An 18,099-nucleotide genomic window follows, 5' to 3' on the forward strand; every position below is an offset into this window, starting at 1 on the left:
TAGGTGTTTCCAGTTTCAGAGATTTTTGTAGTTCGTTCCAGTCATTGGCAGCAGAGAACTGGAAGGAGAGGCGTCCAAAGGAAGAATTGGTTTTGGGGGTGACTAGAGAGATATACCTGCTGGAGCGCGTGCTACAGGTAGGTGCTGCTATGGTGACCAGCGAGCTGAGATAAGGGGGGACTTTACCTAGCAGGGTCTTGTAGATGACCTGGAACCAGTGGGTTTGGCGACGAGTATGAAGCGAGGGCCAGCCAACGAGAGTGTACAGGTCGCAGTGGTGGGTAGTATATGGGGCTTTGGTGACAAAACGGATGGCACTGTGATAGACTGCATCCAGTTTATTGAGTAGGGTTTTGGAGGCTATTTTGTAAATGACATCACCGAAGTCGAGGATTGGTAGGATGGTCAGTTTTACAAGGGTATGTTTGGCAGCATGAGTAAAGGATGCTTTGTTGCGGAATAGGAAGCCAATTCTAGATTTGACTTTGGATTGGAGATGTTTGATGTGGGTCTGGAAGGAGAGTTTACAGTCTAACCAGACACCTAGGTATTTGTAGTTGTCCACATATTCTAAGTCAGAGCCGTCCAAAGTAGTGATGTTGGACAGGCGGGCAGGAGCAGGCAGCGATCGGTTGAAGAGCATGCATTTGGTTTTACTTGTATTTAAGAGCAGTTGGAGGCCACGGAAGGAGAGTTGTATGGCATTGAAGCTCGCCTGGAGGGTTGTTAACACAGTGTCAAAAGAAGGGCCAGAAGTATACAGAATAGTGTCGTCTGCGTAGAGGTGGATCAGAGAATCACCAGCAGCAAGAGCGACATCATTGATGTAAACAGAGAACAGAGTCGGTCCAAGAATTGAACCCTGTGGCACCCCCATAGAGACTGCCAGAGGCCCGGACAACAGACCCTCCGATTTGACACACTGAACTCTATCAGAGAAGTAGTTGGTGAACCAGGCGAGGCAATCATTAGAGAAACCAAGGCTGTCGAGTCTGCCAATGAGGATGTGGTGATTGACAGAGTCAAAAGCCTTGGCCAGGTCAATGAATACGGCTGCACAGTATTGTTTCCTATCGATGGCGGTTACGATATCGTTTATGACCTTGAGCGTGGCTGAGGTGCACCCATGACCAGCTCTGAAACCAGATTGCATAGCGGAGAAGGTGTGGTGTGATTCGAAATGGTCGGTAATCTGTTTGTTGACTTGGCTTTCGAAGACCTTAGAAAGGCAGGGTAGGATAGATATAGGTCTGTAGCAGTTAGGGTCAAGGGTGTCCCCCCCTTTGAAGAGGGGGATAACCGCAGCTGCTTTCCAATCTTTGGGGATCTCAGACGACACGAAAGAGAGGTTGAAGAGGCTAGTAATAGGGGTGGCAACAATTTCAGCAGATAGTTTTAGAAAGAAAGGGTCCAGATTATCTAGCCCGGCTGATTTGTAAGGGTCCAGATTTTGCAGCTCATTGAGAACATCAGCTGACTGTATTTGGGAGAAAGAGAAATGGGGAAGGCTTGGGCGAGTAGCAGAGGGGAGGGCAGTGCTGTTGTCCGGGGTAGGGGTAGCCAGGTGGAAAGCATGGCCAGCCGTAGAAAAATGCTTATTGAAATTCTCAATTATAGTGGATTTGTCGGTGGTGACAGTGTTTCCTATCTTCAGAGCGGTTGGAAGCTGGGAGGAGGTGTTCTTATTCTCCATGGACTTTACGGTGTCCCAGAACTTTTTTGAATTTGTGTTGCAGGAAGCAAATTTCTGCTTGAAAAAGCTAGCCTTGGCTGTTCTAACTGCCTGTGTATATTGGTTTCTGGCTTCCCTGAAAAGTTGCATATCACGGGGGCTGTTCGATGCTAATGCAGAACGCCATAGGATGTTTTTCTGTTGGTTAAGGGCAGTCAGGTCAGGAGAGAACCAAGGGCTATATCTGTTCCTGGTTCTAAATTTCTTGAATGGGGCATGCTTATTCAAGATGGTGAGGAAGGCATTTTTAAAAAAATGACCAGGCATCCTCTACTGACGGGATGAGATCAATATCCTTCCAGGATACCCCGGCCAGGTCGATTAGGAAGGCCTGCTCGCTGAAGTGTTTCAGGGAGCGTTTGACAGTGATGAGTGGAGGTCGTTTGACCGCTGACCCATTACGGATGCAGGCAATGAGGCAGTGATCGCTGAGATCTTGGTTGAAAACAGCAGAGGTGTATTTGGAGGGCAAGTTTGTTAGGATGATATCTATGAGGGTACCCGTGTTTACGGAATTGGGGTGGTACCTGGTAGGTTCATTGATAATTTGTGTGAGATTGAGGGCATCAAGCTTAGATTGTAGGGTGGCTGGGGTGTTGAGCATGTTCAAATTTAGGTCGCCTAGCAGCACGAGCTCTGAAGATAGATGGGGGGCAATCAGTTCACATATAGTGTCCAGAGCACAGCTGGGGGCAGAGGGTGGTCTATAGCAGGCGGCAACGGTGAGAGACTTGTTTTTAGAGAGGTGGATTTTTAAAAGTAGAAGTTCAAATTGTTTGGGAACAGACCTGGATAGTATAACAGAACTCTGCAGGCAGTCTTTGCAGTAGATTGCAACACCGCCCCCTTTGGCCGTTCTATCTTGTCTGAAAATATTGTAATTGGGGATAAAAATGTCTGAATTTTTGGTGGTCTTTCTAAGCCAGGATTCAGACACGGCTAAAACATCCGGGTTGGTAGAGTGTGCTAAAGCAGTGAACAAAACAAACTTAGGGAGGAGGCTTCTAATGTTAACATGCATGAAGCCAAGGCTATTACGGTTACAGAAGTCATCAAAAGAGAGCGCCTGGGGAATAGGAGTGGAGCCAGGTACTGCAGGGCCTGGATTCACCTCTACATCACCAGAGGAACAGAGGAGAAGTAGGATAAGGGTACGGCTAAAAGCTATGAGAATTGGTCGCCTAGAGCTACTAGAGCAGAGAGTAAAAGGAAGTTTCTGGGGGCGATAAAATAGTTTAAAGGAATAATGTACAGACAAAGGTATGGTAGGATGTGAATACAGTGGAGGTAAACCTAGGTATTGAGTGATGATGAGAGAGATCTTGTCTCTAGAAACATCATTGAAACCAGGTGATGTCATCGCATATGTGGGTGGTGGAACTGAGAGGTTGGATATGGTATAGAGAGCAGGGCTAGAATCTCTACAGTGAAATAAGCCAATAAACACTAACCAGAACAGCAATGGACAAGGCATATTTACATTAAGGAGAGGCATGCTTAATCGAGTGATCAATAAGGGTCCAGTGAGTAGAGGTTGGTTGGGGTCGTGGCGATCCAGACAGCTGGCCGGGTATATGGCTATCGGTAGCAGCATAGGATGGAGGTCTGTTTGTAGATACCTCGTGCGTTTCCGTCGGTAGGTTCCGTGTAGTGGGGTTTTGTTCAGATAGCAGCCGATAAGACAGCTAACGATTAGCGGGCCTCAGATGAGCGTTCAGGTAACGTCGGGACGGAGGTGCCGGTTGGATAAATCCCTCATGTATGACTGTTATGCATTTTCTATGCATAGTCTTATATCTTTATTTTGTATCATTTGTATATGTCTCTTGCCTGTTTTTCACATACTTTCACACATACCCAATGATTACACTGATATGTACACTCTCAAAGAAGACATCAATAAATAAAGATTTATGAAATAGTAAGGAGCATTAAATTCAAAATAGATTTCCCCAAAACTTTTCATCAATGACAAATGCAAAATCTGAAGATCATTTTACAATCCATGCACAACAGGGCGCAAGTTTCTTTGCCAGAACGTTTGTGTGTAAAGAGAGAAAAAGAAACAATTTATTCCGAGTTCAGGGGTCAAGAAAACGGAAACACGTGATAGCGAATTTTGCGCGCAACCTGCGCTCAACCGCTGATTAATAAAACATGTACACTGTTGGAGCGTTGCGTGGGCCACGAGTTCTTCTCTGTGCGCATACTTTGCAACTTTTGTGAAATAGTGCAGCCGCACGTTCCCTTTTCTCACAACTAGCACAGCGTTGCAGCTACCCATGTGGAAAACATTGGGTGCATGAGGCATGTTATTGTAAAAGACTAGCGAACACATTTATGAGTCTACTGAATCTTGTTAAATTCTAGCGTATCCTGAGACAACGTATAATTCGTTTCATATGCTAAGGTTTAAACGATAAACATGGACAAAGTCGGTAAACACTCTAGAAAGGGGAAAAAGACGACGAAGAGAGTCTCTGAACCAGAGCCTGACTACGAGAAAGAAGTGCTAAAAAGACGCAAAAACGCCAAGGCAGTGACTGTTTTGGGCGAAGAAGATGCATCTGTAAAACTTCTTGAAGATCTTGTTTTTGGTGCTGAAGATGATCTTGTGGAAAGGCTCGTGGAGGTAGGAATTAATTAGTTACATATGGGGTGTATTCATTACGCCGATTCTGTAGCAAAACGTTTCGTCTGTTACAAAACGTTTTGCAACAACTCCAAACGCTCCTCAACGTGACGTAAAATCTGTTGGGTTCTTAAACGGAAGTTGTAGTTACTTTTACCGGTTGCCATTCCAATCCGAAAAATCGGAGTAATGAATACACCTCTGATTCCATACAGAATGATGATGCTGCCTGCCAGATGCTCAGTGGATTATGTTGCCACATTGTCAGCATGGCATAGATATAAATCCAATATTGATTGATAGTTAGTTACAACCAGGTAATAGACTAATAATCTCCAGTGTCATATATCCATATCATTTACTTTTAGTTTCATTGCAGTCAGTTTTTATCAAATCAATTTCTTGTCAACAGGACAGAGAGGATGGAGGTGCCACACTTCTGGATGATGACGATTCCAGCGATTCCGATGTAGAGAATGAAGCACGGCTGAAGGTTCAGCCAACAAGGACAGCAGTATGGGAGGATGAGGATGATGATCTGGAGGAAGAGTTAGTACCTGGGACCGCAGAAGTGTCTTATTGTGTCTTTTCAGCATTGATGTCATCATGTACAATGCTTCACACTTCATGTAACTACATTAGTTGTAGTCATGTAACCCTAATGTCAATTACATGGATATGTGAATCAAACATTGCTTGTATGGGCAGTTACTGGTGATATGCATCTTTCCCTTTTGAAGACGAATCTATACGTATCTAGATACATGGGCTCCAGTATGATATAGAAACCAGTGCTTGACCTGGACGGAAATAGCTTCCGGTACTCATTTTGGGTGCCGGAACTGTTTATATTTAGGTGCAGGAGCTCCCACAATACTTTTGAGATAATATTCTATAAGATGAAGAGGAGCTCAAGCAGTAGAACATTTGAGGTGCCGGTACTCAGCTCCGATGAGCTCCTACCCAAGTCAAGCACTGACAGGAATGATACGTTTTAGTTTGCAACGATTTGGTTTGATGAGAGGAACGAATCGATACTATTTGGTTTGATGTGATAATATTCGATGCTACATTTGCTACATAAACACATTCATTTTCCATTCTAAATTCAAATCTGCTGCTGATGGAGCTCATGGGCTGGGCCTTTCTGAGCTGGATCTGTTCGAGCTGATGTGTGTAAATGTCTATGGTGTATGTAGTCACCTGAGCTGAGCCATAAGGCAGAATAGTGGGCATCTACCACCCCACTATTAGATTGGGGGGGGGCTTTTTGCATAGACATCTTGACAGAAAGGGTAGCAGAAGGTGAATGTTGAACTTTTGTTAAGCCTCGATCGGTGTGATCACCTACAGAGTCATTGTGCTAAATGGTAAGCAGCATCATCTGGATGTGTGCAACCAAAGTTCAACATTCACCTTTTGGTGTACCAAAATGCAATGACGCTATCGGTGTGATCGAGGCGTTATTGGTCAGCGTGCGAAGCAGCGCTCAGTTTGACTACTGATATTCCCTGGGGTTGTTCATCATGCAAAATGACTTGTAGATCCATTAAAAAATATATATATATTTCACCTTTATTTAACCAGGTAGGCCAGTTGAGAACAAGTTCTCATTTGGCGACCTGGCCAAGATAAAGCAAAGCAGTGCGACAAAAACAACAACACAGAGTTACACATAAACAAACATACAGTCAATAACACAATATAGAAATCAGTTTACAGTGTGTGCAAATGTAGTAAGATTAGGGAGGTAGGCAATAACTAGGCCATAGTGGCAAAATTGTTACAATTTAGCATTAACACTGGAGTGCTAGATGTGCAGATGATGATGTGCAAGTAGAGGTACTGGGGTACAAAAGAGCAAAAATAAATAACAATATGGGGATGAGGTAGTTGGGTGGGCTATTTACAGATGGGCTGTGTACAGGTACAGTGATTGGTAAGCTGCTCTGACAGCTGATGCTTAAAGTTAGAGAGGGAGATGTGAGTCTAGTTTTACTAGCATTTAAGAGCAGTTGGAGGCCACGGAAGGAGTGTTGTATGGCATTGAAATGCGTTTGGGGTTTGTTAACACAGTGTCCAAAATCAATGACTGTCAACACAGTTACATGCTTAGTTTGACAATGGAGGAGAGGAAGCATCAGTTTTCACAACAGATCAGAGGTATTTTCGGAAGGTAGAAAGAAAGTAACATGAGCAAAACCTTTTTAGTGAACTGACGATTCATAACGTTTGAGTCGATTTTCTGACCGATGCATGGTATATTTAGATCGATTTGTGTCTTAAACATTGGAACCAGGGACCGATGCGTTTCGGTGAAGCGTTACATCCTTAGTAGTTACGTCACTGTTTTTTAATTCATTCATTCATGATATTTCCCTCCTATTTGCTAGAGTGGACATGACACAACGGTTCCGTAGAGACCTGACTAAGAGTGACGCAGAGGCCAAGATGTCCAAACAGAAGTTACAGCAGAGGATGAAAGAACAGTACGTGGATATTAGTAACACAGCCATGGAGTAAATAACACTGGGATCTGGTGGTTCAAACTCACACTTCCAACTCATTTTTGCCAGGTTCCAAAAAGCAATGGGTGGAATGCCGTCCTGGGCAGAGACAAAAGTCAAGAAAAAGAATAAGAAAAAAGGTAAACTCCCACATTTTGGTTATAAACATCTTCATGATCCATGTAATATGTTATGAGAGATGCCCCTCACTTATGATTACCTACTATATAATGGTGATATAGTGTGTACAGCAGGGTTCCCCAACTGAACGCGGGCCGAATTTTGGTGATTTTTATTTGGCCCTCCCAAGTTTTCTGAAGTACATTTTTTTTAAACATTTTTGGACATAAAATACTGTAAAAACACCCAACAAATTATTTCGATTTTAATTTTGGATATCCGTTCCAAAGTGTTCCCACGCATAATAGAGAGATACACACTGAGTCTACAAAACATTATGAACACCTGCTCTTTTCATGATATAGACGGTTTGAGATGATTGTTTTAATACAATTGTATATATGTTTGGGCTTCTTGCGGACAATTTGTAATTATTTGTAATTATGCTCCGACCTCCTGACGACCGGCTCAAGAAAAAAATCGGCATGTGGCTGAATCTAGTTTGAGCCCTGCTATATAGTATACATTTGTGTCTTTTCAATAAAAGATGTCTATTTTCCAAAAACTAAAGATGACTCTGATGATGAGGATGAAGATGGAGACGACCTGATGAGGAAGACGGGCAACTTTGTGGGCTCATCCGACAGCCTCCCCAAAGGAATCATACGGGTGAGTTCTGTTCTCCCATCATCTCACCACTACTACATTTGAGGTTAAGTTAGAGTAAAACAACCAGGTCTCTCTCTGACTGCAAAGGGGGACTCTAAACCAGAGTACTTTTAGAGGTTTGGGAGTTACAAAACCATTACGTTGTCCAGTATTAGATCATGTGGTTTTGTTTACATGTGATGCTAGTACATTTATTATGGATGTATTTAACTCTCTTGCAGATGAAGAAGTGCCTACACGCCAACAACGACCGCCCGTCTGTGGACAGGCTGACCACGGTGCAGTTCCACCCCTCTGCCCAGGTTGTCATGACAGCAGGGATCGACCAGTCCATCTCTCTGTTCCAGGTATTCATTTTACTCATCAGCTACAGTCTTCTCTCAGTCATTCTTGTGGCAGTCATCATGAGACATGGTATAGGGAACGTCATATATCCTTAATAATATCCTCCAGACCTTTTTTTGACCATACAAACTAAGCACACACAAAAAAAAACTTGATGGACCACCAAACATCCTTACGGATGATTACTTGATGGTTATTTAGTAAATCTGTGACACTAACAGACAAGTTTGTACTAATATTAATTACCATCCACCTCACTCTAAATGTCCCTCCTTCCTCTCCAGGTTGATGGGAAGACCAACCCTAAGATTCAGAGTATTTACCTGGAGAAGTTCCCGGTGCACAAGGCCCAGTTCAGCGTGGACGGGGAGCAGGTGGTGGCCACCAGTTTCAGGAACAAGCTGTTCTACATCTACGACATGATGGAGGGCAAGGTCATCCCTGTCCACGCTGTCAGAGGTGAGGAGGAGGAAGCCATGGGGAGTCACTAGAACCCCAAGGCTGTTCGGTAGTAATCTAACCAGTTGGCTGTTAGGTAGTGACATAGCCTTTTATTACTAGGCTTGGGCGGTGTCGAGATTGTCAAACCTTCATACCGACCTTGTGCCATCCCAGGATATCCGGTAATACTGGCACTGAACACAAACCCCACTGAGCCTTTGTAAACCCGAAGGTTAGCAATGCTAACAAGTACATGTAAAATCTCGATGCGAACATTTTATACAGTCTCTGATCCAAATGATTTGCAGGACAGACATCCCAACTCAAAGTTATACAAATAACAAATACTACTCACAGTTTGCTGCACACACAAAACAAATATTAGACGGCAAGGCTTGATCCAGGAAGGGATTCTCTGCTGTTACTAAGAGAAGCTTGTTTTCTGCAAGAAGCTATATATCTATTGTAAGTTAGCAAACGAAATGCACAACTGCAGAGTATTTAGCACATTTTAGACAGTTAACTTAATAGTTATAAGTTATCTTTGAATGGCATTTAATGGCGCCGGATATATAGATATTATATTTGAGATAATTCGAAATAGCCACCCTTTGCCTTGATGACAGCTTTGCATACTCTTGGCATTCTCTCAACCAGCTTCGTGAGGTAGTCACCAGAAATGCATTTCAATTAACAGGTGTGCCTAGTTCATTTGTGGAATTTCTTTCCTTAATGCGTTTGAGCCAGTCAGTTGTGTTGTGACAAGGTAGGGGTTGTATACAGTAGATAGCCCTATTTGGTGAAAGACCAAGTCCATATTATGGCAAGAACAGTTAGAATAAGCAAAGAGAAATGACAGTCTACATTACTGTACATGAAGGTCAGTCAATCCGGAAAATGTCAAGAACTTTGAACGTTTATTCAAGTGCAGTTGCAAAAACCATCAAGTGCTATGATGAAACTGGTTCTCATGAGGACCGCCACAGGAAAGGAAGACCCAGAGTTACCTCTGCTGCAGAGGATAAGTTCATTAGAGTTACCAGCCTCAGAAATTGCAGCCCAAATAAATGCTTCACAAAGTTCAAGTAACAGGCACATCTCAACATCAACTGTTCAGAGGAGACTGCGTGAATCAGGCCTTCATGCTCGAATTTCTGCAAAGAAACCACTACTAAAGGACACAAATAAGAAGAGACTTGCTTGGGCCAAGAAACACGAGCAATGGACTTTAGACCGGGGGAAATCTGTCCTTTGGTCTGATGAGTCAAAAGTTTAGATTATTGGTTCCAAATGCTGTGTCTTTGTGAGTCACAGAGTGAATGGATGATCTCCGTATGTGTGGTTCCCACTGTGAAGCATGGAGGAGGAGGTGTGATGGTGTGGGGGTGCTTTGCAGGTGACACTGTCTGTGATTTATTTAGAATTCAAGGCATACTTAACCAGCATGGCTACCACAGCATTCTGCAGCGACACGCCATCCGGTCTGTTTTGGGCTTAGTCGGACTATCATTTATTTTGTAATAAGACAATGACCCAGGACAATGACTCAACACACCTTCAGGCTGTGTAAGGGTTATTTGACCAAGAAGGAGAGTGATGGAGTGCTGCATCAGATGACCTGGCCTCCACAATCACCCAACCTCAACCCAATTGAGATGGTTTGGAATGAGTTGGACTGCAGAGTGAAGGAAAAGCAGCCAACAAGTGCTCAGCATATGTGGGAACTCCTTCAAGGCTGTTGGAAAAGCATTTCAGGTGAAGCTGGTTGATAGAATACCAAGAGTGCAAAGCTGTCATCAAGGCAAAGGGTGGCAACTTTGAAGAATCTAAAACATCTGTTTTAACACTTTTTTCTTTGGTTCCTACATGATTCCATATGTTATTTCATAGTTTTAATGTCTTCTCTATTATTCTACTATGTGGAAAATAGTATAAATAAAGAAAAATGCTTGAATGAGTAGGTGTGTCCAAACTTTTGACTGGTACTGTAGGTTGGGGTGCCTTGTAAGAATCCGACCTCGAGTGGATAACCCGCCTCTACCATCAGTCCTATTAGCCAACGTGCAATCATTGGATAATAAACTGGATGAGCTCCGATCAAGATTATCCTACCAACGGGACATTAAAAACTGTAATAACTTGTGTTTCACGAGTCGTGGCTGAACGACGACATGGATAACATACAGCTGGCTGTGTTTTCCGTGCATCGGCAAGATGGAACAGCTGCCTCCGGTAAGACAAGGGGTTGCGGTCTGTGTCTATTTGTCAATAACAGCTGGTGCAAGAAATCGGATATAAATTAAGTCTTAAGGTTTTGCTCGCCTGAGGTAGAGTATCTCATAAGCTGTAGACCACACTATTTACCAAGAGAGTTTATCTATATTTTTCGTAGCTATCTATTTACCACTACAAACCGATGCTGGCACTAAGACCGCACTCAACGAACTGTATAAGGCCATAAGCAAACAAGAAAATGCACATCCAGAGGTGGCGCTCCTAGTGGCCAGGGACTTTAATGCAGGGAAACTTAAATCCTTTTTACCTCATTTCTACCAGCATGTGCAACCAGAGGCAAAAAAACCTCTAGACCACCTTTACTCTACACACACAGATGTGTACAAAGCTCTCCCTCGCCTGGAAGGACTGGAATATGTTCCGGGATTCTTCCGATAACATTGAGGAGTACGCCACATCAGTCACTGGCTTCATCAATAAGTGCCTTGATGACATCATCCACACAGTAACCGTATGTACATACCCCAACCAGAAGCCATGGATTACAGGCAACATCCAGACTGAGCTAAAGGATTAGAGCTGTCAATTTCAAGGAGCGGGACTCGAACCCAGACGTTTATAAGAAATCCTGCTATGCCCGCCGACTAACCATCAAACAGGAAAAGCGTCAATACAGGACTAAGATTGAATCTTACTACACCGGCTCCGAAGCTTATCGGATGTGGCAGGGCAAACTATTACAGACTACAAACGGAAGCACAACCACGAGGTGCCCAGTGACATGAGCGAACCAGATGCGCTAAATGACTTCTATGCGCACTTCGAGGCAAGCAACACTGAAACATGCATGAGAGCACCAGCTGTTCCGGACGACTGTGTGACCACGCTCTCCATAGCCGGTGTGAGTAAGACCTTTTTAAGTCAACATTCACAAGGCTGCAGGGCCAGATGGATTACGAGGATGTGTACTGCAAGCGTGCACTGACCAACTGGCAAGTGTCTGCACAGACATCTTCAACCTGTGCCTGACCGAGTCTGTAATACCAACATGTTTCAAGCCATAGCCCCTGTGTCCAAGAACACTAAAGTAAACTGCCTAAATGACTATGGTGAAAGGCTGGTCATGGCTCACATCAACACCATTATCCCAGAAACCCTAGACCCGCTCCAATTTGCATACCGCCCCAACAGATCTACAGAAGATGCAATCTCTGTTGCACTCCTCACTGCCCTTTCCCACCAGGACAAAAGGAACGTGAGAATGCTATTCATTGACTAGTGTTCAACACCATAGTGCCCTCAAAGCTCATCACTAAGCTAAGGACCCTGGGACTAAACATCTCCCTCTGCAACTGGATCCTGGACTTCCTGACGGGCTGCCCCCAGGTGGTAAGGGTCGGTAACAACACATCTGCCACACTGATCCTCAACACGGGGGCCCCTCAGGGGTGTGTTCTCAGTCCCCTCGTGTACTCCCTGTTCACCCATGACTGCATGGCCAAGCACGACTCCAACACCATACGTTTGCTGACGACACAACAAGTGGTAGGCCTATATCCCCAACAACGATGAGACAGGCTATAGGGAGGAGCCAGGATAAAAACCTCTCCCTCAACGTGATCAAGACAAAGGAGATGATCGTGGACTACAGGAAAAGGAGGGCCGAGCACGCCCCCATTCTCATCAACTGGGCTGTAGTGGAGCAGGTTGAGAGCTTCAAGTTCCTTGGTGTCCACATCACCAACGAACTGCCATGGTCCAAACACACCAAGACAGTCGTGAAGAGGGCACGACAACGCCTATTCCCCCGCAGGGGACTGGAAAGATTTGGCATCCGTCCTCAGGTCCTCAAAGTTCTACAGCCACATCATCGAGAACATCCTGACTGGTTGCATCACCGCCTTGTATAGCAACTGCTCGGCCTCCGATCGCACTACAGAGTAGTACGGCCCAGTACGTTACTGGAGCCAAGCTTCCTGCCATCCAGGACCTCACCTGGGAGCATGAGCAGCAGTTTGCTGCGTTTTCCTTTCTGTTTTCCCATTTGCCTACAACTCCAGCACCTGCTGAACGTACTTGGATGTGCGTATTTTCTTCAGCTTTTGTACATATTACCTCAATTACCTCGACTAACCTGTGCCCCCGCACATTGTATATAGCCTCGTTACTGTTTATTTTATTGTTCCTCTTTTAATTTTAATTTTATTTGTGTTTTTACTTGCTTATTTTAGTAAATACTTTCTTAACACTTAATTTTTCTTAACTGCGTTGTTGGTTATGGGCTTGTAAGTAAGCATTTCACTGTAAGGTCTACATCTGTTGTATTCGGCGCATGTGACAAATGAAATTTGATTTGATATCTAGCTGGCAAACATTTAGTTGTGTAACTAGGGGAAAGGGAGATACCTAGTCAGTTGTACAACTGAATGTATTCAACTGAAATGTGCCTTAACAAATTTAATCCAACCACTTTGAGTCAGAGAGGTGCAGGGTGCTGCCCTAATCGACATCCAGGTCAACGGCGCCCCGGGAACAGTGGTTTAACTGCCTTGCTCAGGGGCAGAATGACAGATTTTTTGCCTTGTCAGCTCGGGAATTCAATCCAGCAACCTTTGGTTTACTGGCCCAACTCTCCTACCCGCCAGGCTACCTGCTGCCCCTAGATCACCTGGCACGTGGTGCAAAACATTGAGTGATTCACAAGGCTCCAGTCTCTCTCGTTGTTGTGTGCTTGTAAACCAAACACCATGTGACTGGGAGCTACCGGTAAGCTTCATAATGAAATATTATGTGACCGGTGAAATTAAGAATGTGAACTGCTTTATCTCCTAACGTATTGCACAAATTGACTGCAGGTATTTACTTAAAGTAACTACAAATATTCAAATGTATAAAAAGGAAGGTTTCAACTGTGTTGACCGTATTGAAAACCATCCCATGGCTTTTTCCAAATACCCTGTTTTACGGTATACCGCCCAAGCCTAGTTATTACTGCGCAAATTATTGTGTTCTGTGATTGGTTTGAAGATAAAATCGCTATATATTCTCAGCCAGACTGTTCTTTTTTTAAATGGGTAGTGGGTAAATGACTGGTTGTGTGATTGAGTGCAGTAACAATTATGATTGTCCCCCAGGTCTGAGGGAACAGAGGGTGAAAGAGTTTGAAGTCTCCCCTGATGGAGAATCCCTCCTTCTCACTGGCACCTCCGGATACCTCCATGTGTTAACAATGAAGGTAAGTGATTGTAGATGGCAAATACCTGGTATACCACACATCCAAAATGGATCAAAATGTAAGACTCCATTTTGGATCAGGCGCATACATGCATTGCATAAATGTCTGTATTTTCTCACTGTTTTTTTTTCAGACAAAGGAGGTAGTGAAAAGCATGAAAATCAACGGAAACATTGCGGGAGTGGCTTTTTCCCAAGACGGCAGCAAAGTCTTCACCAATTCTGGTGGGTTTTACCCTGGTCTAAGACACACAGCCACAGCCTAACACCCCAATCACATCCTAAAGCCTTTTTTAGATTTTAGGTAACGCTTCAAAATGTGACTTTGGGCGACCTGGCCAAATTCACATAGAAATGTGAGTTATAGATCTGTCATTCTCTTTTGAAAGCAATTCTAAGAAGCAGTAGATTTGTTCTATGTGTGCTATTTCTATGCTTCACATTCTTAAGTTAGTTTTTGTCTTTTACTTTTGGTTTTGTACACCAGCTTCAAACAATATTTTTCTTTATGGAAAATATATTTAATAGAAAATGGTACAATGATTCTCTACACCAGTGGTCCTAGTTGGTCACCAAACATTTCTGTAAAAAAATGATAAATCCTTTTTTTTGTATTTGTTTCGTGCTGTTGGTGGTAGGTGCACTTGATTCAGCAGCCCTAGCACTGGAAAGGCAAAGTGTTCCCATTTTGAAAAATATCATGTGTCTGAAGGTAGAACTCCACTTACCCGGCAGGCCCAGAGAGCAAATCAAGTGCACCTTCAGGCCTACCGCTGGCCAATCAGATAGCTCAGATCACTGTGTATGCACTCGAGCCATAGACTGTAAAAAGAAGCCTCGAGCGCACAGCAAAGTTGATACTGTGATATTTCAAAACTTTTAACCATGACTAGAGAGACTAGAGAGCGCTGCTGTTTTTATGATTAAGTTCATGTTGAAGTTGTTATTCTCCCTACATCCACTCACACTGCAAGCAGTATAGCAAAGTGTTATTAGCGGCGTGTCTCTTTTTAATATATAGTAATATTTCCCTTTGTTTGTTTTGTTTACCTTTATTTAACTAGGCAGGTCAGTTAAGAACAAATTCTTATTTTCAATGACGGCCTTTAACTGGCTATCCGATTTAACAACGTGAATTGGTGCACGAGGCAGAAATAATGCAGTGCGACTTGAGTTTTGCCGTCGGCTGGAAGCCTCACCGCTGCTCTCTCCTTCCCCTCAGACTGACCATCGGATGCAGGCCATCAGTCCAGTGAAATAAATAAAAGCAAATGATTATGCTCACTCAGCTGTATACCTACAATTTTGAAATATAATTTCAAAATGATCTGAGAAGAACAAAATTGGCAGGGCAATTCAAGCATAACCAATTTGCAGTGATAATGTATTGGGCATTTTGCCTACTACAAACCTCAATGCTACAGAATGGTTTTTAATAGGTTAATATTTCATTTTTTGTCATGTTTAAAAAATAATATTAAAAAATCTGAGCGGTAGATCTGGGCTTTGAATTTTGACTAAGGAAGTGACCACTGCTTGTTTTGTCACAAACTGAAATTAGGCGAACTATTAGCATTTTAGCAGAAAGGAAATGGCGGAGCGATTTCTGCATATTGCACCTTTTTTAAAAGCTGTATGTACCAAACTTTTTTGATGTTGCAGAGGAGGGTGAGGTGTACATATGGGACATGAGGAGCAGTAAATGCCTGAACAGCTTCACAGATGATGGCTGTGTGAGTGGGACCTCCATGGCTGCATCCAAGAACGGACAGTATCTGGCCTGCGGGTGAGTCAGCCATTTTGTTTTTAACATTTTCCATGTCGTTTTGTGATGTAAGGTTGTTGGTGTGTAGCTTTATTCATTTATTTATGAATTCATCCATTTCCTTGCTGATGTGATTCCGCAGCGGTAGTCCCTGTCGTTTTGTGATCAAACCAATGTTTGTATTGTCCTGTTTGTCTTCCTTCAGGTGTCTTTTTTTTTAATGCATGATTCTTCCACAAAACCCTTCAGGATAATTGGGTCGTTCCACCAATTAGGTGCCTTTTTAAGAAGTGTAACAAATATTAACATTCTGTCATAAAGAGCACGTTCAACTTAATAAAAAAACCATGTTATCCCACTTTAAGCGATTAAATAAAACATTTATAGTAAGTGCCTATTATGTGCCAAATAAAGTAACAGGGTTGACGATTTCATCTTTAATCAGCCATACATTTCCTCGTGACGGGGGGAATGGAATCTTGTTTTGTGCAACAGGAAGTGTTAATTAAATGCAAGCTTCACAACAAAAAAAAAGTAGTTAAAACATTTCTAGCCTGTCTGTCCATGGGTAACAGGGTTGACATGTTATGCTCGACCGGCTGTTTTCCACCAAAAAACACCGGAAAATGGCCAAAAAGAATAGAACCAGCTCACCTGCTTTTACTCTATGATTTGACTATTCGATGTTCTATGTTTTTTTAGGAGGAAAACTATTTTAAAAGGTATAGTTTCACGATATTAAAACCAGGATTCAGTTCAAGTAACGTGTTTGATCTTAAAATGAAGGAAACATGTAAATGAATCACATGAAATAAATTATCTTCAGAAATGACTGTCAAAGCAACAAAATTACTAGGGCTGCACAATGATGGTGAAACTTGGAGAAATGTTGGGGTTAAGTGAGTTAAAATCTTCCTAGAGGTGGACACATGGTTGACAGGGGGACATGTCAAAATGCAGAATTTTTGGCACTTTATTCATATTTAAAAAATAAAAAAAACATTTTTTTTTAAAGGATTTATTGAATTCTCCATGTGGTCTACATTTAAAGGGCACTTCATTTAACATAACAGGCTTTTAAATTGTAATATATGTGCACATTTTCTACTTAAAATTTCAACGGTATGCCAAAGGCACCCATTTCATGGAATAACCCAATAATATTTTTTCATATAGATATACCTGTAGCAGACAAGTTTTTCACATTCTTTTTCTACCGTTTCTATTATCTCAGGTCAGCGGCAGGTGTGGTGAACGTGTACTCCCAGGAGGAGTGTATGCGGCAGAACAACCCCAAGCCTCTGAAGACCATCATGAACCTGGTGACCTCTGCCACCTCTCTCCGCTTCAACCCCACCACCGAGATCCTGGCCATTGCCTCCAGGGCTGACGACGAGGCTGCCCGATTGGTCAGTCTCTCTCTCTCTCTCTCTCTCTCTCACACACACACACACACACCTAATGTTGTCTTTGTCATCATAACAGCTACACCTGCTCTCTTGTAAATACGAGGTTTTATTGCAGCATGACTTGGATAGTAATCAAGTTTGAGTTGATTTAAAAGGAATTAAAACCATGTCTCTCTTTCAATGTCATCAAGTCTCTCCAAGTGCCATATGTCTACCCTTCTCATTTCAGGTTCATATCCCCAGCTTCACGGTGTTCTCCAACTTCCCCATATTCCAGAGGAAAACCATATACAGGGCCCACCGCCTGGACTTCTCCCCGAACAGCGGCTTCTTCTCCCTGGCCAACAACAAGGGCCATGCCCCTCTCTTCAGGTGAGTCTTGTTTTTTCAGACATCGGAAAATAAAAAACATCAACACTATGGGTGACTTTTGATACAAAAATAAATATATTAGAATAATAATTTGGTTTATTTTCAGGTTGTTGCATTACAAAGACTTTTGATGAAGAGCATCACAAGCATGCTCGTAATCAACATCAAGAGACCAAGCTTCCTCAATACAACTACCGTTGTCTTCAAGAAGACATTTTACAACGAAAAGGACTGTAAACATTTCAATGACTTGAATTGTGAAATCGGTTATGGTAATTTCATCTATGAAAGTGTCACAGCAAGATACCATGTCTTTGTTATCCTGTTTTTTTCCCCCATCAAATTTGAGTGATTAAATTTTAAGTGTTCTGTTTTCAAAATGCATGTTCTCTATATTTTTTCTGTCTACTTTAGGGTTTGACAAATGTTTGTATAATGGATCAAATACAACTTCATTTCCTTGATACTTGCCTATTATTATAGTTTCTTCTGTTTCTAGATATCTCGGAGAACAATAACATTATAGATTGACTATAATGCTTAAACTAGTATAGAAAAGCTGTCAAACTTCTATGCACTAAAGCCCCGTTAGTCTACTCCATGTTGACCTGAAAATCTGTTGCTACCAGCCACAATAA

General features: G+C 42.7%; 1 protein-coding gene across 1 annotated transcript; it reads left to right on the top strand.

Moving 5' to 3' along the window:
* The first annotated feature begins 3,997 nt into the window (after window positions 1–3,997).
* On the top strand, window positions 3,998–17,925 carry LOC120034177 (U3 small nucleolar RNA-associated protein 18 homolog). The gene is made up of 13 exons (XM_038980641.1): window positions 3,998–4,364; window positions 4,777–4,913; window positions 6,758–6,853; window positions 6,941–7,011; window positions 7,563–7,660; window positions 7,882–8,007; window positions 8,290–8,464; window positions 13,816–13,916; window positions 14,050–14,140; window positions 15,578–15,701; window positions 16,915–17,089; window positions 17,319–17,461; window positions 17,568–17,925. Exons 1-13 carry the CDS (start codon window positions 4,158–4,160, stop codon window positions 17,590–17,592), a joined length of 1,569 nt encoding a protein of 522 aa, XP_038836569.1. The 5' UTR covers window positions 3,998–4,157; the 3' UTR covers window positions 17,593–17,925.
* Window positions 17,926–18,099: the final 174 nt, after the last annotated feature.

This window comes from Salvelinus namaycush, chromosome 41 (assembly GCF_016432855.1).
Source record: "Salvelinus namaycush isolate Seneca chromosome 41, SaNama_1.0, whole genome shotgun sequence".
Taxonomy (NCBI): Eukaryota; Metazoa; Chordata; class Actinopteri; order Salmoniformes; family Salmonidae; genus Salvelinus; species Salvelinus namaycush.

Coding starts and splice junctions, on each gene's coding strand:
- LOC120034177 (XM_038980641.1), top strand. CDS start 4,158: ATGGACAAAGTCGGTAAACACTCTAGAAAGGGGAAAAAGACGACGAAG. Junction 7,012..7,562: donor GAAAAAGAATAAGAAAAAAG/GTAAACTCCCAC, acceptor CAAAAACTAAAG/ATGACTCTGATGATGAGGAT. Junction 8,465..13,815: donor CCCTGTCCACGCTGTCAGAG/GTGAGGAGGAGG, acceptor ATTGTCCCCCAG/GTCTGAGGGAACAGAGGGTG.